Genomic DNA, 20,111 nt, shown 5'->3' on the forward strand with positions numbered 1-20,111 from the left:
GTATCAATGCGCGGCTGGTAAATACGAATAAGTTCTGAAAGATTTGTGATAGTTTGTTTAGCACACGGTAATGTAAATAAAAGAAAAATAAATGCACTTTTTGTTGATATCAGTTTCAGATTGCGAAGGACCGCTAAAATGTTTGTCAACATAGGAATCGAATGTGAAACTAGACTTTATGTGAGTTAATGAAGATTGTGTCAGCAGTTTTTTAATCTCCACAACTGGTCAAATTGGTCTAGTTAGCCCGAATAGGCACATTTGACTCAACTTTTTTGAGAAAGCAAATGATTCAAATGCGAATTTTAAGAAAATTCTTTTTAAAAATCCTATGTGCGCTTGAACAACCTCTTGGTACTTTAAATGAAACCAATTAGAAAAACGTGTCTTAATTGTCTTAGAAAGTAGGATAGTTGCTCTATTTTGATTTGTTTTTGAATCATATAGTGGTAGTTCTTTAGACAACACTCTCATTTCCAACGTTTATCTCGCAAAACACGTTCGGAACACTAGAACCAGATTCAATTCAGAGCGCTGTGCAGTTTTCAATTTCAAGCAAAACTTTGAGCGTTTTTCTGATAGCTTGATTTTTTTTTGAATTTTTATGTCGTTTATGCTCTAGGTTTCTTTTAAAAACAGACAATTTTGCTACTTCTTCTTGTTTTTTGTTTGCCTTCAACCACTTCTCTACAAAAGATTTCTGGAATAAGTATACAACTAAACCGAGACGAACGATAAAATTCAACCCAACTTGATGTTCCGAAGCCGCACAACCACGATTTTGACCTAATCATCTGCCAAATGAGGAGGACATAGAAAACTTTTAAAGGTGCAGGTTTTTTTGAAAACTAATTGTTGTATTAAATAAAGTTTTTAATCTCAAAACCCTTTGCAAATCAAATCAAAATTTTTTAAAGGGCCGCTAATGCCTGCCTTTATGGTTAGTAAAAAACTTGAAAAACATCAAAATCAAAGAGAAGACGACGAGCAGTAAAAAAGATCAAAACTCAATGTCAACCTATTTTAAAAAAACATTAATGGAAAAAGCAAAACGACACCAGATAAAATACCAAATAAAACTGCTTGACATTTGAGCATAAAATTATGCATTCAATTTTTTATGTGAATAATTGACAAGCACACCAAAAAAACTTTTTGGAAACAATTAAGTTCAAAGAAATGTTACCTGTTAGCTATCAACAGAATCACTTGCATGGCGTCATTTATAATTTTATATAAAGTTATTGTGATCTGTCATTATCCAGAATGTGATACAACTTCAAAAAAATAATTACTTTCTAAAATCATAGAGTCAAAAAACTTTGCGTGGAAACAGTAACGAACACTATAAAATCTTCATCTATCAACAAAAGATAATATATAGATTCAATTGTGCTTTCTATTAACTTCATAAGCATGATATTCAACTGCCATTAAGTTGGCATTTGGCTATGAAAAAAATGGAATTTCAAAAATCAAAAAATACAGGCAGAACTCAAAATTTCGCAATCAGTTTTCCGCAAATGTTGTTGAAGCCCAAAACAACCCTAAGCATTTGCTTTTTGTTGAAATTATCACCATAAGTTCATTGCCCATCATTTGCTTGTTTATTTGACCGGTAAGGGGATGAGCTTTGAGTTGAAGAAGTTCTGGTCTGTAACTAGCATTAAGAAAAGACAAAACCGCGCCGCTGTAGTTCCAATATAGTTTTGGAGTATAGTTTCAATAAATTCTCCCAAAAGCCTCCAAAAAGTATTACAAACCAAAACAAAGTTTCTCCCCCAATTGTTACCAAAACATCTATTTTAACCAAAATGTCAATATAAGAAAAGTAATTGATGAACTTTGAGTAATTATCACAAAATATGACCCAAAAAAATTATTTGTCAATTGAAAGCCTTAGATAAAATTTTTGTCAGCTCCATATTTACAGAAACAGATTTTTGCTGACTTCAAATCAGTCCAAAGACTGCAAAAAGATTATTAATGCTGACAAACCCAAAGACTCATCAAAAATCAACATACACAATTTGTCGGAGCCAAGAAGAACATGATTTTTACTCAGAAAACACAAAAATTTTTTATTGGATCTTTTCTCAACACAATTTGAGCACCTTATTTTTTGTCATTCGAGATGAAAAACACACCAAATTGCTTGTTATTGGGATGAAAAAAGAAAAATTATTTTAAAAAGACAGACTCGAATGGGACTTAAACTTGTATCTCAAAACCTTGAACCTTGGTATCAATGCGCAGCTGTTAAACACGAATTGGTTCCGAAAGATTTTGTGATAGTTTTTTGGCACACGTTAATGTTTATAAATGAAAAAAAGCATTTTTGTTAATATCAGTTTGAGGTAGCAGAAGACCACTAAAATGTTTGTGAACATAGGAACCGAAGGTCAAACTAGACTTTATGTGAGTTAACGAAGATTTTGTCACCAGTTTTTTAATCTCCACTACAGATCCAATTGGTCTAGTTGGCCCGAATAAGCTCTTTTGACTCAACTTTTTGGGAAAAGGCAAATGATGCTAATGCGAATTTAAAGAATATTATATTCGCTCTAAAAACTCCTATATACAACAAACTAACAACCTCTTAGTACTTTTCAAATGAAACCAATTATAAAAACGTGTCTTAATTGTCTTATAAAGTGGGATAATTGCTCAGAAGTTGCTCTAGAAAATAGTTGTAGCAAAAACAGTTGTTTCAGACATTTTATGGGTTCAAAAGCAAAATAAAAAATTAATGTTAGATATTTGTCATTTCTTAAAGCAAAATTTATAAAAATTGTGAAATAAATGGAAATTATGCTAAAATTCACAAAAGTTTAAACATCCGTAACTCCGGAAAATTTTTGTTTCAAATTCTACTCCTGACAAGTTAATATGATACCACTCTCAGCTCTCTACAATGAATACTTCGATCTGCGAAAATTGACTGAACAAAAATACTTAAGTGAGCATTTAGTTCCTCCCTCAATAAAGTGGGTCGGAACAAACATGTTGTTCATTTTTGAAAAATTATGAGTACCTAGTTGATAATGTATAATATAGTATTCTAACCCTATATGTTGTCTTAGACCTTGCACGAGGAGGCTAGATGTCCTTTTGCTTGTAATTTTTCCACCCGTAATTTAAATTTACTTTACAATTAAGACAAACTTATATTCCTAAACTCTGCTCAACCCAGACGTATTATTGCAAAAAAACTTCACGGATACAATCTCCTCACATTAAATACAAATTTTTCTGCGATCAATTCAACAATTCAAATATACTGGCCCAATTACTGTTTCATTTTCTTTTATTACAGAAAACATGCTGCTTAGACTCTCTAACATCTCCAGTTTCTTAAATATTTTTTTTATAATTGTTATCTAATTTTGGTAGTCAGAGGGTACTTTAGGTGCTATATAAAGTAATATTAGAGTTGAGCCGTCAGAACAGTCAGCTCGCTTTAATAAAGAAAATATCAGTTCGAGTTTACAGTTCGAGACCGATGTTTTTTACAGTTAGTAACTACTGGAAAGCAGACTAATTTTCAACTTTCATTGTGCCTTTATTTTTTGCAGCGATCTGGTTTCCGTAATACATTGATTCGAGCGAGAACTTTTCTAGAGGCATTTGAACTTTTTTGCTTAAGTGAATTTTGTGAGATCATGTTAATTGTTATTATTTTGTTAATTTTCAGCTGTTGAAAATGGTTTTTGGCAATTATCTGTGGATATTTGATTTGGACTGCACATCTTTTTAATTGATAGTCAATCTTACTGGCATCCAAACAAGTAAGATCTAAAAAGAGTCTGTGTCTGAACCCGGAACTTACGTAAAGGCATTTGTAGAAAAAACTTCTTGATTTTGTCAACTGTTTTGAAGAAAAACTAGAGTTGTGACACTTGATAGACCAACGCTAGACAAACTCTAGAAATTCTCACAGAATTGTTTCAGGTCATGCATAATTCATGCATAATTCATGCATAATTCATGCATAATTCATTGCAAAATATTGAACAAAAAACTCCACTGAAACAATGAATGACTATTCGATTTCACTCTAATAGCCATTGAGAAGAGGGCATTTTATTTTCACGAAACCAAAATCAGTTTAAATAGTTTATCTCAGTTTAAATAGTGTTACGAAACTGTTTTATAAAACAAATCACGGTGCCGATTACTGAAAAGTTCGCGGTAAGTTGGCATGCTAATTTGTTCTGATGCACACTTCTGCTGAAAGAAAAAGAAATTTCTCTAAGTTAAAATATCGACGAATTTGAGTAAATGTACAAGATCCTTGAATCATTTATGGCAGACATCACAAATTTTGTAAGGAAAAAAATAGAAATGGAATTGCTTTTGAGTCATCGAAAGCAATGAATAAGCATACCAACTTAACAAAGGTTTGAAAATTCTTGTATTTTAATATTATTTCTTTTGCATTTTGGAGTAAGAGAAACTTCTAACTTCTTAATTGTGCTTCGTTGCCCTTTTCATAAACGGTCTGAGGCTACTGTTAAAATTCAGAGCAAGGACAGTTGAGTATTATTTTGAAATTGTTTAATATTTTTTTTGAATGCACAGCCAAGTTCAATCAATTTAGAAGGCTTCATTGTTTAAAAGCATAAATGTTTTGTTTCGAAATTAAATAAGAAGTTAAAAAGTTGACGCAGTCCTTATTTCCAGACTTCTAGAAAGTCATTTGATTGCACATGTTTTTGGGAACCACTTCAATTGGGAAGCTCTTTTGATGGTTCTGCTTGCTTTTTTATCTACGTGGTGCTCTCGGCTAGCCTCGTTGATATAGTAGTGATTACTGTTATTTTGTGGGAAGTAAAATAACAAATGTCATTTTTTGAACCATATGGAAAATATCGTTATTATTCATAGAAAAAAGAAGGAAGTAAGATGTGAGAAAGGGAACGTTTCGATAAAAAAGAATAAAAAGAAGAAGGCATCGCGCTCGGTGGAGAATGAATCACTGAGTCTGGTTTCAACCAGATGAAAAACCATTTGCGCCATGATTCGGCCTCTTATTGATGAAATCGTTTAATCTTCTAGAAGAAGTCAAGAGATGTGTTTTAATGAAAAGAACAAGAAAAAGAAAAAGTTTCGAGCCCGCTGTCGTTTTGAATCAGATGAGTAGATAACTGCGCTACAGTTCGTAGTAACAATGATAAAAAAGAAAGTAATTGCGTTTGGCAAGGGACTAGGAATTGCTTGATAAAGTGAACAAAAGAGGCCTCATGCTTTGTGTAGATTGAATTTTTGCGCCGAGTTCATCTAGATGAGAAGAACATGCCGCTGCAAGTTGATGTATAATTGACAAAACGGGTAACTAAATATTAAACTTATGAAAGCAAATAATAGAAGCGATTAAGGGAGCAGAAAGAAAACAAAATTTTTTTTAGTATCTCGGGGATTGAATCTTTGCGCTCTGTTTGACGAAATGAATAGGCTAATGCGCTAAAAATTGTCGAATTCGACATAGAAATGTGCAACTGAAACATTACCGGGATTGAAGTTTTTAGGCTATTCTTTTACCTCTTGTAGTAGTGTGAACTTTACCTTGATTTTAGAAAAGTTGATGACTAAATCTACAAATACAATTATAAAAATTTCAGTATTAGGAAAAGAATAAGGTTAAAAGAGTGTTGAGCTGTCCTAAACCACATTAACACTGAACCAAAACGCGTGTGGCACTCAAAGATGATGTTTTTTGAATAATTGCAACATAAATGTATAATTGTTTTTTTGGGTAAAAGTCGCTTGGGTAGTATTGCAGCTAATCAGTTAAAAGGATAGCTTTTCGCGTAATTACAATGGCGTATTGTGTGTGGCTGTATTTTTTACCATTTAAAAACGTTGTGCAATATGCTTTGCTAGCGTTTTTTGCTGAGAGCTTCTCACAGCTAAGCCCCGCATTCTCTAAGCCAGCCACTAGTTTAGCTGTGACGTTTGGGCAGGATAGAGTGTTTAGATGACATTTGCTTCGAACTAAGTAATCAAGTGGCTTGCAGAAATTTAGCGATTGTGGAGTAATTCAACGATATAGATACTGAAGAAAAAAATAACAATGAGAAGGATATAAAAAATAACAATGAGAAGGATTTCTGAGAATGGTATCAACTTCTCCGGCGTGAAATTGTTTCAATACAAAAGAGCGTTAAGATCTTTTGATGTCATTGATCCCTGTAGCACTGTAGTCCAAATAAAAAATGGAAGACTTAGAAGGAATGAGGCAGTCGTGACTCAAACCATCATCAACTCCAAATTCAACCTTCGCTCTGAATAAGTCATAGCAACTAATTTCTTATCACTGAATAAATGATTTTGTTTGATTTTCTTCCGACTGTAGAGCTGTCCGCATTTTTCTCAATATTTTTGATATTTTTGAATCTCCAAGAAATGATTTGTGGTTCTCCGAGGACCATATAACAGTTCACTGGCATTAATTTTTTGGACTTTTCTGATGAGATTGCTTAAGCCTGCATGGTTTAAAATGCAATTTTTGTTTTAGATCTTGACTTATGGCCTGGTGAGAAAAAACCGTTTTTTGTTTTTTGAATAAGCCAACTCTGCTAATTCACAATTTGGCTGCTCAAATATCCTTGGCAATGCTTAAAAAAAGTCTTGAATAACGTTTTGTCTTTAGTAGGACAGATGATCCAGCAAGCGTTGACAATCCTTTTTTGCAAATTGTCTCTCTTTCCGGATGAGTTCAAGTGTTTTTCGATTTTGTTTTTTCTTGCGTGTTTGATCCAATTATTGTCAATCTGATCTGAGGATCCTTTATAGTGGACACGTTAGCTTCTTCACGGAGCTCTTTGACATTGTGCCAGTTTTCTTATACAAATCCTTAAAACTCTATTTTTCTTTAGCTCCATGGTTTATGTTGTAGGTTATTACTGTGTTAGATAGGTCTATCCATCAAGCATTCTCATACAAAGGAAATGCCGAATTAAATATGTGTTCAGGAAGAGTAAACTGTACCTTCTCTTTGCTGATGGTTAATTGAATCAGCGGCCAGGGTGGATAGTTTCCTTTGGGTGCCCTTTTTGCAATCTGCATTGCCTTTTTGATGAAGAGTCTTGATTACCGACAAAGAATTTTTTGAGGTTGCTGGCTCAAATAATTTTTCCTTATTGAAATGATCTGGAGCAGAACCTCCTGGACAAGTTTTTGAAATGCATGTAATTTGCTGTACCGGGATTAATTCTGCTGTTTAGGTTTTTTCAGGTTCTTTCTAATCACTTTCTCTAATGAGAGTTCAATTGTCGGTATTAATCTACAAGACATTGACCTATTTTAAAGGGCAGAAGTATCAGCAAATTGAAATTACTTTGCTACTAAAGCCGGAATGGCAAAAACGAAAGCCAAAAGAAGCATTTGGGCAATAACTCTGCCTGAATGTACACCGGTTGTTGAGGAAAAGTATTGCGTTTTAGGTATAAATCTTCTTTAAGACATTTCTGTGTGAAAAAAGAGCTTATCTATTTTAACTTTTTCTTAATCCACAATTTTCAACATTTTTTCGAAATCTTGGTCTCCACACCCCGTATAACACTTTGTCAATAAATAAGCGGAAAAATCCCACCATTTCAGAGCATTGGTTTGTAGTATTATAGCAGTGCAGCGGTTTCTTCTTTAGGCAGTTTTCTTTTTTTCCGAGGACAGTATTGGTTTCAAAGTGCGATAGAATAATATGTTTCACAGCAATTTCAAATATTTTTTGTACGACAATGACTGAGGCTGATTAGGCGGGTTTTTCTAGCCTTTTCTTGTTTTTGTTCCCCTTTGTTAGCACTTTCACTTGTGACTCTCTCGGTGTTAATAGAACATGAGATTTGTTTATAGGTCTCGCAATAAGGATGCAAATATACGCTTTGAGGCATCGAGGCAACTTTTTTGTTGGTGATGTTGAAGATGTTTTCGCTGATTTGGATTGTTTCTGGAGTTAAAATGCAAATTTTTTCAGAATCCTTTCAAATTGATGTACTTTTAATACGCAACATTTGTTTGATTCATTTTGTTCTTCTCGTCTTGTTTGAATCTATTTTTCAATCTTCAAGAAACGGTCATTTTGCGCCAAGCTTTCATGTTTATGACCTTTCATTGTATCCTCTGGTGGACTTTTAAAGTTTTTGCAGGCTTTAAGGATCGTGATTGCTCTGTGTTTGGTTTTTTATATTTGGTTTTATTATGTCACCACAGGAAGCTTTATCTGCTCTGCAAAAACTGTTGCTTCTTTTATTATGAGCACTTGATATAAATTTTGACAGTATAAAGTTTGCCGGATCGTTTCAAAGATTGATGTAACTAAGTTTGGAGGAGTTTTATTACTTTTTTAAAAAGTTTTGTTCTGTTCTCCCTGTGTTCTTTTCAGTTGTTTTTCTTTCTCTTTATTTTTTGGTGGATATGATTAGTAGTTTCGCGTTCAGGTTGAAAATTTTTCCACTGAAAGTTCAATTTCTCTAGCTAGAATTGAATGATTTGTGAAAATCCTTGATTAAAATAATTCATTTTGTCTGCTTTTCAAAAACACTTATGAAAGTTGGTGAGACATTTGAGTTTTCCTGTAGAATATCAGTTTGTGGGCGCTCTACTGCTGAGTACTTGTTATCTTTTTTTCTTTTGGTTGCTTCCACAACTGCGTTCTGATAAGAAGAGCCACTCTTTTAGTTGCATCTGAACATCTCCTCATTTAAACTCTTCCTCTGTTCTCAGTGTGTTCTTTTCAGTTGTCTTCATTTTTCTTGTGATGGACCATATTAATAGTGTTTCGTCAAAATTGCGGATACCACACAGAGCCCCTGTCGTACTTTCGGTTTAAGATTCCTGAAAGTATTTTCTGCCTTCAAATTAAAACTTTTCTGATCTGTTACATTGGAAAGAGTGAAGGTTGCCCTGTGATCTATGCCAAAGTAATCGGCAACTTGAATTGTATAATAAAATTAGAAACTGTTGAGTCGGCAGAATGCAATTCAAGATTTTTTGCTATCTCTCTCAGGCGATTGATGTGAGTGAGAATTAATTTTTAAAAACTCAAAATATCTCGCTTCAAAAAGCTCTAGTATTTTTGTCCGTTTTCGGTTTTATTTATTTAGTGCTTACACCGAATTAACTTTTGGTGGGGACCATTGAAATCTCCGCAGACCAGGACAATTGTTAACCTAGTTTCAAAATTTTTGGACATTTTCGTTCCACTACCTGCTGAGTTATATAAAGAGATAAACTAAAAATGTCTCGAAACAGTGTTGAAATGCCTGCTTTTACTTGAAAAACTTTATGATTTCGGTCAATTTTCGGTAGTTTCAATTCAATTACTGTCAATCATTTCTTCTTAGAATCAATAAACATGCCATTTGCTTGCCCTGGTTTGTGAAACTATAGAGAAACCATCAGTTAGACCTTCCCCTGGCCAATATTTTTTAAATTTCTTTTAGGTGTCAATTTATTTCTTCAACAACAAAAAGGTTTTTGTGTTTTCTTAGATAAATATTGACAGCTCTATACTAAGCTTCATTGTTTCCATTTTGACTCATCTGATGGCTGTTGGTTGAAGTTTGTTATATTGCTGCGTTTGTGAGGTTGTTGATACTATCGTGTACTTTTTTTCATCTATTTTATCGATGAAAACATTGTTTCTGCTAGTATTCAAAACATTGGTGACATATTGATTAGACACCATGTTAAAAGTTGACCAAAAACTTTGTAAAGAATGCTGAGATATTTGAGTTTGGCTGTAAAATTTCAGGTAGTGGGCGCACTTATCCTAAGTAATTAAGATCCTAATTTCTTTCGATTGCTTCTGTAACTGCGTTTTGATATGAAGCATACCCCTTGTACAAAAAATGCATGTGGTCCATCACGGTTAGATCAATTGGCTTTCTCCTTTGTTCAGTGCATTGTTTTCTTGTGCGCTGACCTGAGCAACGTAGGCAGCGCTCTTCGTTGTTGCCCTCATTAATAGTGTGTTCAATTTTTTGACACTTGAAACTTTCTTCTACATATTGTGTTTTAATGCTTGGTTCACAAAAACAAATCTGCCCAATAATTGTTAGACCGCATTTTTGTTCTGCTGTAAATTCGTTATTTGATACAAAACTGATAATCGAATTAGTTTTTTTTATTTTTCCCGCGTGCGCTGTTAATGCTTTTTGACACTTTGACACTTTTACTAAATTAATTCCCTTTTTTGCTGAACAATTGTTCTTTTACTTCGTTTTCTTCAATACTATGGTGCACATTGGCTGGATCACGTTGTATAAGGAAAGGTTTTTTTAAAGTGAAGACGAAACAAAGCGGTTTAGAAAAGCTAGAGCTATAGAAAAAAGAGTTAAACATAAAGATTCCTGTAACCATCTTTTGACTTAAAATTAAAATTTTCCCGATTGGTTATATTCGAGAGAGTGAAAGTTGCCTTGTGATCTATGCCAAATTCATCAGCAACCAGCATTGTATCATAAAATTAGAAAACAGTTGAGTCGGCAGAACGCAGTTCAAGCATTTTTTTGCTATCTCTTGGAAGCGATTGATGTGAGTGAAAATTAATTTTTTTAAACTAAATATGTCTGGCATTAAAAATATCCGGTGTTTTTGCCCATTTTCAGTATCATTTGTTTAATACTTATACAGAATCAATTTTTGGTGGTGACCATTGAAATCTCCGCAGACTAGGACAGTTGTGAAACTAATTTTCAAAATTTTGGACATATTCACTCCACGACCTGCTGAGTTATTGAAAGAGATAACCTAAAAAGATCTCGAAGCAGTGTTGAAATGCCTGCTTTTACTTGGAAAACTTTTTGAATTCCGTCAATTTTCAGTGGTTTCATTTTAATTACTGTCAATCCCTTCTTCACTAGAATCAATGAACAAGGTGATTTGCTTGTCCTGGTTCGGTAAACTATAAAGCAATCTTCCGTTAGACGTTCCACTGGCCAGTTTATTTTTTATTTCATTCAGGTGCCAAAACATTTCTTTAACGAATAATCCTTGGTAGCCTTGTCTAAAAATTTTGTTTTTGCTAAGACTCACAACTTTGATGACATCACTACGGGACATCAAGTTAAAAGTTGTCCAAAACTTTGTAAAAAATGGTGAGATCTTTGAGTTTGGCTGTAAAATTTCAGGTAGTGGACGCGCTACTGCTGAGTAGTTGTGATATTTGTCATTCGATTGCTTCTGCAGTTGCATTTTGATATGAAGGATATCCCTTGTACAGAAATTGCATGTGGTCCTCCACAGTTAGAGCAATTGGCTTTTTCGTTCTTTCAGAGATTGTTTTTTTTGAGCGCTGACCAGAGCAACGTAGGCAGTGCTGTTCGTTGATGCCCTCATTGACAGTGTGTTCAACTTTTTGACACTCGAAACTTTGTTCTACATATGGTGTTTTAAGGCTTGGTTCACGATAGCAAAACTGCCAAATAATTTTTAGACCGTGCTTTTGTTCGGCTGTGAAATAGTTTTTTGGAAAAGTTGACAGTCAAAATAGTTTTGTTATTTTCCAGCGTGCGCGGCTAATAATTGTTGACACTTTTACTAAATTAATTCTGTTTTTGCTGAACAATTATTCTTTTATTTCCTTTTCTTGAAAACTGTGATGCACATTGACTGTAATAAAACTGGGTTTGAACTTGGCTTTTTTAAGCGTTTACAATCCCATAAACTTGACCTGAGACTGTCTGTGGAGGTTTTTCGACTCTGGTTGGATAAAGAGTTTCCTCTTGTATTTATTGTTCTAACCTTTGGTCTAGAAGTTTCTGCCATTGAAATAGGTTGGTTTTGATTTCGATACTGTTTACGTTTGTTTTGAACTTGGATAAAATGTTTCTCATCTAAAAATGTTTCTTTATCAGTTGTTCGTGCTTGTGAGAGAAGAACGCATGTTTGGCTCCTTTCAACTGAAGCCTTCCTGAAAGCTTTTGCTTAATAGAATGACCAAATTATTGGTTTTTTAAAAAAGGAGAGCATAACACAATAATTAGAAGCAGGAAAACTTGACGATCAACTTGAGTTAGGAACGGTTTGTTAAAATTAATACAAAACAAAGCGATTTAGAAAACTACAGCTATTGAAAAAAGAGTTAATGTTAAAAAACAAAAAAGCTAATTGAAAAGTCAAGATTTTAAACCTTAAGAAATTTTGGTGAAAAATTAAAAATTCTCTTTTTATAAAAATCACATTTCCAATGGATTTTTCTATTCAAAGTTGAATTCTTGTTGTGACTTTTCCGTCAAACTTTGATGTACTGATCGAAAAGGGCAATAAGAAATATTTAATATTTATTGGCATCAGCACAATTAGGCTATTAGGTTTTTTTAACCTATTGTACTTACTTTGTACAGAAAAGAAAAAAGTAGGAAAATGAGCTATAAAAAAATTTAGTCAGCAAGTCAACAAGTGGTGCCAATTTTCGGATATGTCTTTTGTCTTCCGTGATCTTGCGTTCTTTTAAGCAATGTTCTTCGTGTGACATTGACCTCAAAAAATATGAGTACTGATTGCTTTTGCAGCAATTTAGCTTCTCGAAGCCAGGTGATTTGCCTCTCATCTGATGACTTTGACAAAATGTAGGTTGGTTTTACGTTTTTATATTGAACACTGTTAATTTGTATTGATACTCAGCGACGTTACAATCATTCATGATAACCTCTCTGTTTGAAAAAAGAAATTGAGCTTCAAAACGCCCACGACGCATGTATTGTTTTTGGAAATCAATTTTGCTGTGGAATATGTTCGAACTGTAATTAGTATCAGTTCTTTTTATTTGGTTTGAAAAAATCTGTGATTTTCAAAAACAGTAAAAAGAAACGTTGAGCACAATTTTTGCTATATTTTGTAGGTCTTTTTTTATTGAAGAAAATTTAATTCTCTTAAGTATCCTCTGCTCATCAGTGCAACTAATAAAGAAAAATTGTATCACAAATCAGCTTCATGATTGCATCTGTTTTTTAGGCAGGCCTGGATCAAAATTTGAACACAATTACTGTAGTCGTGTGTGCTTTACTACTAAAACTCAATCAAAATGAGCTCTAAAATTTGTAGGAGTTTCGGTTTTCTTCACTTGGAGTTTAAGAAGCAGTGGTTTTCAATAAAGACAACAGCATAATTTAAAGCTGCTTAGTGAGTTCACTTCCAAAATTTGTTCGGAGATTTTTTCATCTGTGTTTAGCAACATTGCAAGACATGAAGTTTTCTAAAAATTTTTTAAAATTTTCTTACATTCTCTTTTTGCCCCGTTTTTCTAAAATTAACTCCTTAGTTTCTCTGCTTTTTTTCTTGAACTGCATAGTTCAGTGCATCGAATGTTATTCAATTAGAAATCAGTCGAGTGTTAAATTATAAGCAGGTATTTCTGCCAGCGAAATTTTTCCGTTGCACTGAAACTTTCCACAAACCAACGGTCCAATGTCTTGATCACAGTTGGCATTGGTCTGCTACGGTATAATCAAAAGGTGAAGAATTTTTTCTTTTTTTGTCTGCAAGTTTGTGACAAATCACAGTTGCGATATCCTAAATTTCCCCCCACCTCTTTGAAGTTTTTCACGAAATCTGGTTTTAGTAACTTTTGTACAAAGATCTGAAAACTCAAAGTTCAGGCGAATTTTTTGTTGTTCCCGAGGGGAAGATTTTTGGTTGAATGTTTTGGCGGGAAAAAGTTGGAATGTGATTCTACGTTTAAGGGGAAAACAATTAAAAATTAACGGACGCTTTTTTGACAGTTTAGCCCAGCTACAATTTGTTAGATCACGTTTTCTGAAGGGAGAGATAACTGGTCACATTAAAAATTGTTTCAGTTGATTTTGGGTGTTATCGAAACGTGACTACAAAAAAAGTTTGTAGATTTGCCAAAAAGGAGTCTGGAAGAAAATAGAGACAGTTTTTTCTGCAAAAAAAAATTGAAAACAAAAATAAAATTAGTAGATTTGCAACCAAGATTTGCATAAGTCTGAAAAAATAGAGACAGTGATATGGACTGGTTCCCATATACCAGTGATGGACTTGTTTCGAAAAAATGGATAGCGGTTGAGATGGTTCTATATATGAGCGATTGTGAACGATCTTCACTATCAAGGAAACTATTACAGCATTATGTTTTAAGTCGAAACTTGAGTCGAAAAGTTGAAACTTAAGTCGAAAAGTTGAAACTTAAGTCGAAATTCCTGGGATTTGCAGGTAACTGTTCAAACTTCTTCAACATCGAAACCAAATGCAGTGTCATCGCAAAAACTCCCGTCAGACATTAACGCAGTGTCTTCAATCTCTTTTCACATAGCATCAACAGAAGGACAAACTTCAACGAGCCATTTTGATACTTTTCATCAGTCTCCGTCAACCCGTACACTCTCGGTGCCCCAAAAAACTTCAGAAGACATCGCTAAGGGAATACTTACAAAATCAGCCGCACCAACATCAGCTACAGCGTCATCAACAATAGTTTATGAGAGTGCAACATCTACATCAGACATATTAGCCCCAGATAACTTACTATCTACACCCTCAACAACCGACCAGGGTAAGTTATTGTCAACAATTAAAGAAAAATCTTCAAAACCAATTTTTTCGGCTCCAACAAAAAGTCTGCTACAAAAAACGACTAATGTGTTCTCATCAAGAATGCCATCTGTTGTACCGTTGACATCGCAACATGATTCTTCAAATCTTGTTTCTGAAGCTTTCACAGACACAACTGTAACAGATAGCTCTACAACATCTTCAATGACGAAACAAAGCATACCCACAGTAACATCTCAATCGAATCTTTCACAAAATTTCTCTGCATTTTGGGCTGCGACACGAAATCTTAGTCCTCCAAAAACGACCAGTCACATATCACCAATAATTTCAGCTGCCTTTCCAATGACATCACGAGTAAATGCTTCAACTTTTGAATCCGAAGCCTCCTCCCTTAAAGCTGGATCGATTGCCCAAACGGCAACATCAGTTACAAAATTCACAGTGCCCAACTCAGTAGAAACAAGTTCAAATCCATCAATGGTACTAACAAGCGCGGTTAACTCGAGTGCCTCACCATTATTCGGTTCAACATCTCCGATGACCTCAAACATGCAACAAAAACTACCATCAACTAATCCTGTACATCCATCCGGAAAATATTCTGTTTCAAATTTCGGTTATACAAAACCAATTTCGAGTGGTACCCAGTTAATGATGTCGTTATCAGTATCGACTGTGCGAAATCCGGGTTTAATACCAGGCGTCAAAACAGCATCGACCGTTCATATGGATGCAACAAAAATAACAACGAGATCGGTTAGTATTTCATCAACAAAAAGAGAAAAAATGGCACAAACCCTTCAAAGTCTTACATCAACATCGTACGAAACTGGCTCAACAAAAAAACAAAGGTCTGCTGTCTCAGAAGAAAATCCATTGACAGAAAGTACCACAGCTTCCGTTTATGGCAGCTCAACCAATAACAAAGTGAGTTTGCGAAAATTGATAGTCACTGCTTAGCAAAATTGCGCACAATACAATTGGGTCTCAGATTTTTGTAGAAAAAATAAGCAAGAAAAGAGTTGAAAAGACAGAGCTTTTTTAACCCTTTTTTATGCAAAACTCGTTCGGTGCAAGAGTTTCTCCGTTACGGGGAATTGAAATATTTTCATTTGTTTAACCAAATTTCTTCCATCTGATTCGGAACTTTTATTATGTTAGCTCTCATAAGCCCAAACTTTTAATCCTGGAAGATCTCACCAGAGATTAAGCTAGAATATATAAGTTCACATAATGTGAATTTTTATCTTGTAAGAAGGTCTGGTAAGATACCTATCAGCTCTTATATGGTATTAACTCGTTCTATTCTGAGTTATAATGTTATATGATCTTAAAAAAATTAATCAGAAAAAGTAAGATCTTTTCAGAACTTGTAAGGAAAATTGCTTGTACTGGAAAAAATTTGATTTTACTTATCTGTCAAGAGGATTTTCAACCAAAAACTTTACGATGATTTGCTTCTGGAGATAAGGCCATTTTTTTACTTTTTAACAAAAAAAATTTCTAAATTATTTTCATACAACGTCAACAGACAATGAAACAAAATGAAACAAAATTGTTATTTTTTTGGGAAATTTCATGCAAACTTGCATGAATTATATCCAAATTACCCAAACTTTCAGATAGTCGTCTATGAGTTGTCTAGAGAAATTAAGTTACAAAATATAAGCTTAAACCAGATCTTTACATTTAAATATAATAATCTCCTTCTGCGATTGATAATTGTTTTTCTGGTAACATCTAAGCAAGATATAAGCTTAAAAGGTGTCTATAAAAGCTATTGATTCATCCATGGAAGATTCAGTTTACCAACTACACTTTTAGCCTGAATACTTTTGCGTTCACCCATATTATTTTTATCAGATCATTTTATAAGCTCTTATAAGCTCTCATTAGGTCTCACAAGACGTAATTTGTTCCTAAGGCTCAATGCTAATGTGTATAATCTTATAAGGAAAAATCTGTTTGCCTAAGATACTCAATTTTGATTTGCTTACGATTTAAGACATTTTTTATTTAACCTAATCAAATGAATCTTTCGTTAATTTAGCATGAAAGCTAAATTTTGTCGTCAGCTTTTACTCGGTAAAAGCGTAAATTTGTTCTTAGTTCATTTACGATAGAACCCATATTTATCACAACACAGTTTAATATATCTTCGACAAATTTGAGTTTTTTGTTTAAGCACTGACTAAAACTTGTCGTATCAACAGCGATATGGTTCCTGGCACAAACATAATAAGGAGATGACGCATAATCTTTCCAGTGCAGATAAAATAAATCGTCTCCAATGGTTTCAATTTTTACACGATAAATTTTCCTAAATTACTGGAACTATAGCAAATTCAAGTAAATGATGACAAAATCTGACGGAATCATTTTCTTGATTTTCACTCTGCAAATAACTGTTGTTTGTTTCATTAACTGCTATTACCCAGGTTTTGGTCCAGACCCAAATTGAGCTGTGATCAGACCGAATCGAGCGCACACCCCTGTGTTCCCAGACCGAAATTACAGGGTCTAGAAAGCGGTTCGAGCGTACAAAAGTCTGGACCATGGTCTGATTTCGGTCTGATCAGAGGTCAATTCGGTCTGGACGGTCTAATCATATTCTTTTTAATCCGGACCATGGTCTGGGTTCGGTCTGATCAGAGGTCAATTCGGTCTAGAAGGTCTGATCATAGTCTTTTTAGTCTGGACCATGGTCTTGGTTCGGTCTGATCAGAAGTCAATTCGGTCTGAAAGGTCTGATCACAGTCTTTATAGTCTGATAGCAAATTCCGGTCCCCTCAAGAGGAAATTTTGATAAACTGAAGACCACGACGTTTCTTGTGGAAAGCTATCTAAGTTCATCCATTGAGTCAGAAATATGAACTAAGGGGTATACTAAATAAAATTTTTTTCTCAACAGCTAGGTTTCGTTTTCATTAGCAATATTTTCAGAATTGGCTTTTCCTTAGATGATTTTAATACTGCAAACACCAGTTTTTATGAAATGATCATATTATAGCAAAATTAAGAGATTTGTTCATAATTAAAATCTTTCTCTGATCAGACTATTTTGAGCGCACTTGAGTCTGATCATAGTCTGATTAAGGTCAGGGCAATGGTCTGAAATTGAGTCTAGACCATGGTCTGAAGATGGTCTGATCATAGTCTGTTTATAGTCTGGACACTGGTCTGAATTTGGGTCTGATCATAAGCGCACTATAGTCTGGACAGTGGTCTGGGTTCGGTCTGATCAGAGGACTTTTTGGTCTGGAAAGTCTGATCAGAGATCATTTTGGTCTGGAAGGTCTGATCAGAGGTCATTTCGGTCTGCATAGTCTGATCATAGCTCAATTTGGGTCTAGACCTAAACCTGGGTAGTAGTCTTTGTCAGAACCGAGGATGAGGTCCCGACCTGGGCATGGGCCAAGAGGATTTGGGTCGCGGATAGAGGGCCCGTTGAGACTGAGCTCATAGTACGGATATAAGTTCGGTCACATCGCTCCGTCTGGCCCATACCTATTTTCGGTTGCTTCGGTCTGGCCCACACCCATACATAGGTCTGTATGGTCTGTTCTGGTGGGTATGGCTTGGAAAAAATTCTTAGTTTAACCTCTATGGAGGGAAAATATCAGGACAAGTTGCTCAATTCAACGTCAACGAAATATTTTTAATGATCAAAGCCGAGTTGTCCAAACCAATACAGCAACCCATTCTCTGCAAAAATTTTAGTCCTAAGTTCAAAAGATTTTTGAAAACGACTTGAAGTTAGATCATTAAACAAACACAGAACTCTGATTGCTGAATTGCGCGTTGTTTTTGGTTTTGACGATATTTGTTAAAAACAGTCAAATCAGAAATTGAAAGAGTATGGGAACAATTTGGGCCATTTTTGGGATTGTTCGATCTGGTCAATACCTAACTCTGGGTCTCTTTGGTCTGAAACCTCCTGTCCGCGACCCAATTCCGTCGAGTCAGTACCTGTTTTGGGCAGAAGACTTCATCCTGGGAATCAAAAGTGTCTGTTTCTATGCCATGCGCAAGATCAAAAATTGTACTGGAATGCTCTATAGTTTAAAAGATTATTTCTAACGGCGTCTCTGAGGCTCTGAAAACCAAAACCAAAACACTAGATTTATCCACAGCAATGAAGTTTAGATTACGTCATCGGACAATTAATTTTAGTTTAAATTCCTTCTGAAAATCAAGATCCTTTAATATTCACTCATGCTGTTTAGATCGGCCCCTCTCCACTTAGTGAGTTAAAAGGTCAGAACAAATCGTTCAAATGTTAACCTGATGATTCAACTTCCCCATTCTAATTCTGAAAACTCATAAACCATCAGTTATTTAATTAGTGTTAATTTTTTTGCAAACTGAAAGAAAATTCAGACAAAACAGTCACACATAGGTAATGCTCTTCTATGTTAATAAAAATTTCTACATGCTAACTCTCATATATCACTATTACTATCATTTCAATCATCATTCGCCAATCATTATCTCCAATCCAATTTTCACGTGTTATGTACTGACTTGGCACTTTCCATCAATCCGATCATAGTCATTCATTCCGATTATTTGTTGCGTTTTCGACCTGAATTTGATCGATGTTTAAACTGGCTTCCCACAAACAAAAGGCAGACTCATAAATGCTGCATGTGAGTTGAGCGAAATAATTTGGAGCAGTATAATAGTTAATGACGCTGAAAACACGCCCTAGTGATGATTTACAATATATTGTTATTCAATTTTGCTTTCGCTATGAAAACAAAAGTTATGTTTCAGATTTACGATTGAACTTCACAAACACTGCGACGTTTGTGGAAAAGCATCTGGACATATTGGTGGCACATATATTGATTGTCACAACTGTACTGATTGTGGCTACCATGTGTTGCTACATATATCGAGTGTGACATACATCCACATACACACAATTCCCTCCTTGATTTATTTCTACCTTTACTGGGTTGAAGTAAAAAAAAATTCATGTGTCAGGGAAAATACCGAAAGCTAGGATACTATTATACAATATTCAGCAATGTATATGTCATATATTAATCAATAATTCAAAATATCACACTGACTATTTAGCAAAGGCCACATGAACGAACTTGAAAGGAAGGAATGATTTTAATGGACCACAGAGAATTTCATTTAATTCATATATTTTTTTCATGGAAAGTAATTTTTGTGAAGCCAACTTACTTCAACCACGGGCGATCAAAGAGATGCCTAGAGTTTCGCTTACAAGGCAATAATAAAAATTTTGCTTAGGAAAAGCCCAAAGTACTTCCAATTTATGAGTTAGGCCTCAACAAAATATAAAAAATGAAAACCTGGAATTCGCATTTAATAATCAGGGTTAGATAAAGAGAACAGTTTAAGCAAAGATTAGAGTTTGAAAAAGGTTTTCTAATATATTGGTGAAAGGAATATTAATTTCTGGAGTCCTATACACAGATTTAAGCTCGTTTGTTCTATATATGACTTTTCTTGAGCTAAGAATCAGAGCAGAAAAGGCGCAAAGAACAAGGAGCAGAATTGAGAATTAGTTCCGAAGGCTTAAAATTGATTAATAATAAAAAATTGTTTTCAGA

The 20,111-nt window shown here is 34.4% G+C and overlaps 1 protein-coding gene across 1 annotated transcript in view; it reads left to right on the forward strand.

The window, feature by feature from the left end:
• LOC142348003 (uncharacterized) overlaps window positions 1-19,587 on the forward strand; it is a 36,655-nt gene extending 17,068 nt beyond the window's left edge. Inside the window, exons 2-4 of the mRNA XM_075399167.1 lie at window positions 14,179-15,447; window positions 18,747-18,777; window positions 19,297-19,587. Of these exons, the coding sequence (XP_075255282.1) occupies window positions 14,179-15,447; window positions 18,747-18,777; window positions 19,297-19,427 (1,431 nt within the window). The 3' untranslated portion in view covers window positions 19,428-19,587. The remainder of the gene's footprint in view (window positions 1-14,178; window positions 15,448-18,746; window positions 18,778-19,296) is intronic.
• Window positions 19,588-20,111: the final 524 nt, after the last annotated feature.

This window comes from Convolutriloba macropyga, chromosome 10, assembly GCF_964194025.1.
Source record: "Convolutriloba macropyga chromosome 10, txConMacr16.3, whole genome shotgun sequence".
Taxonomy (NCBI): Eukaryota; Metazoa; Xenacoelomorpha; order Acoela; family Convolutidae; genus Convolutriloba; species Convolutriloba macropyga.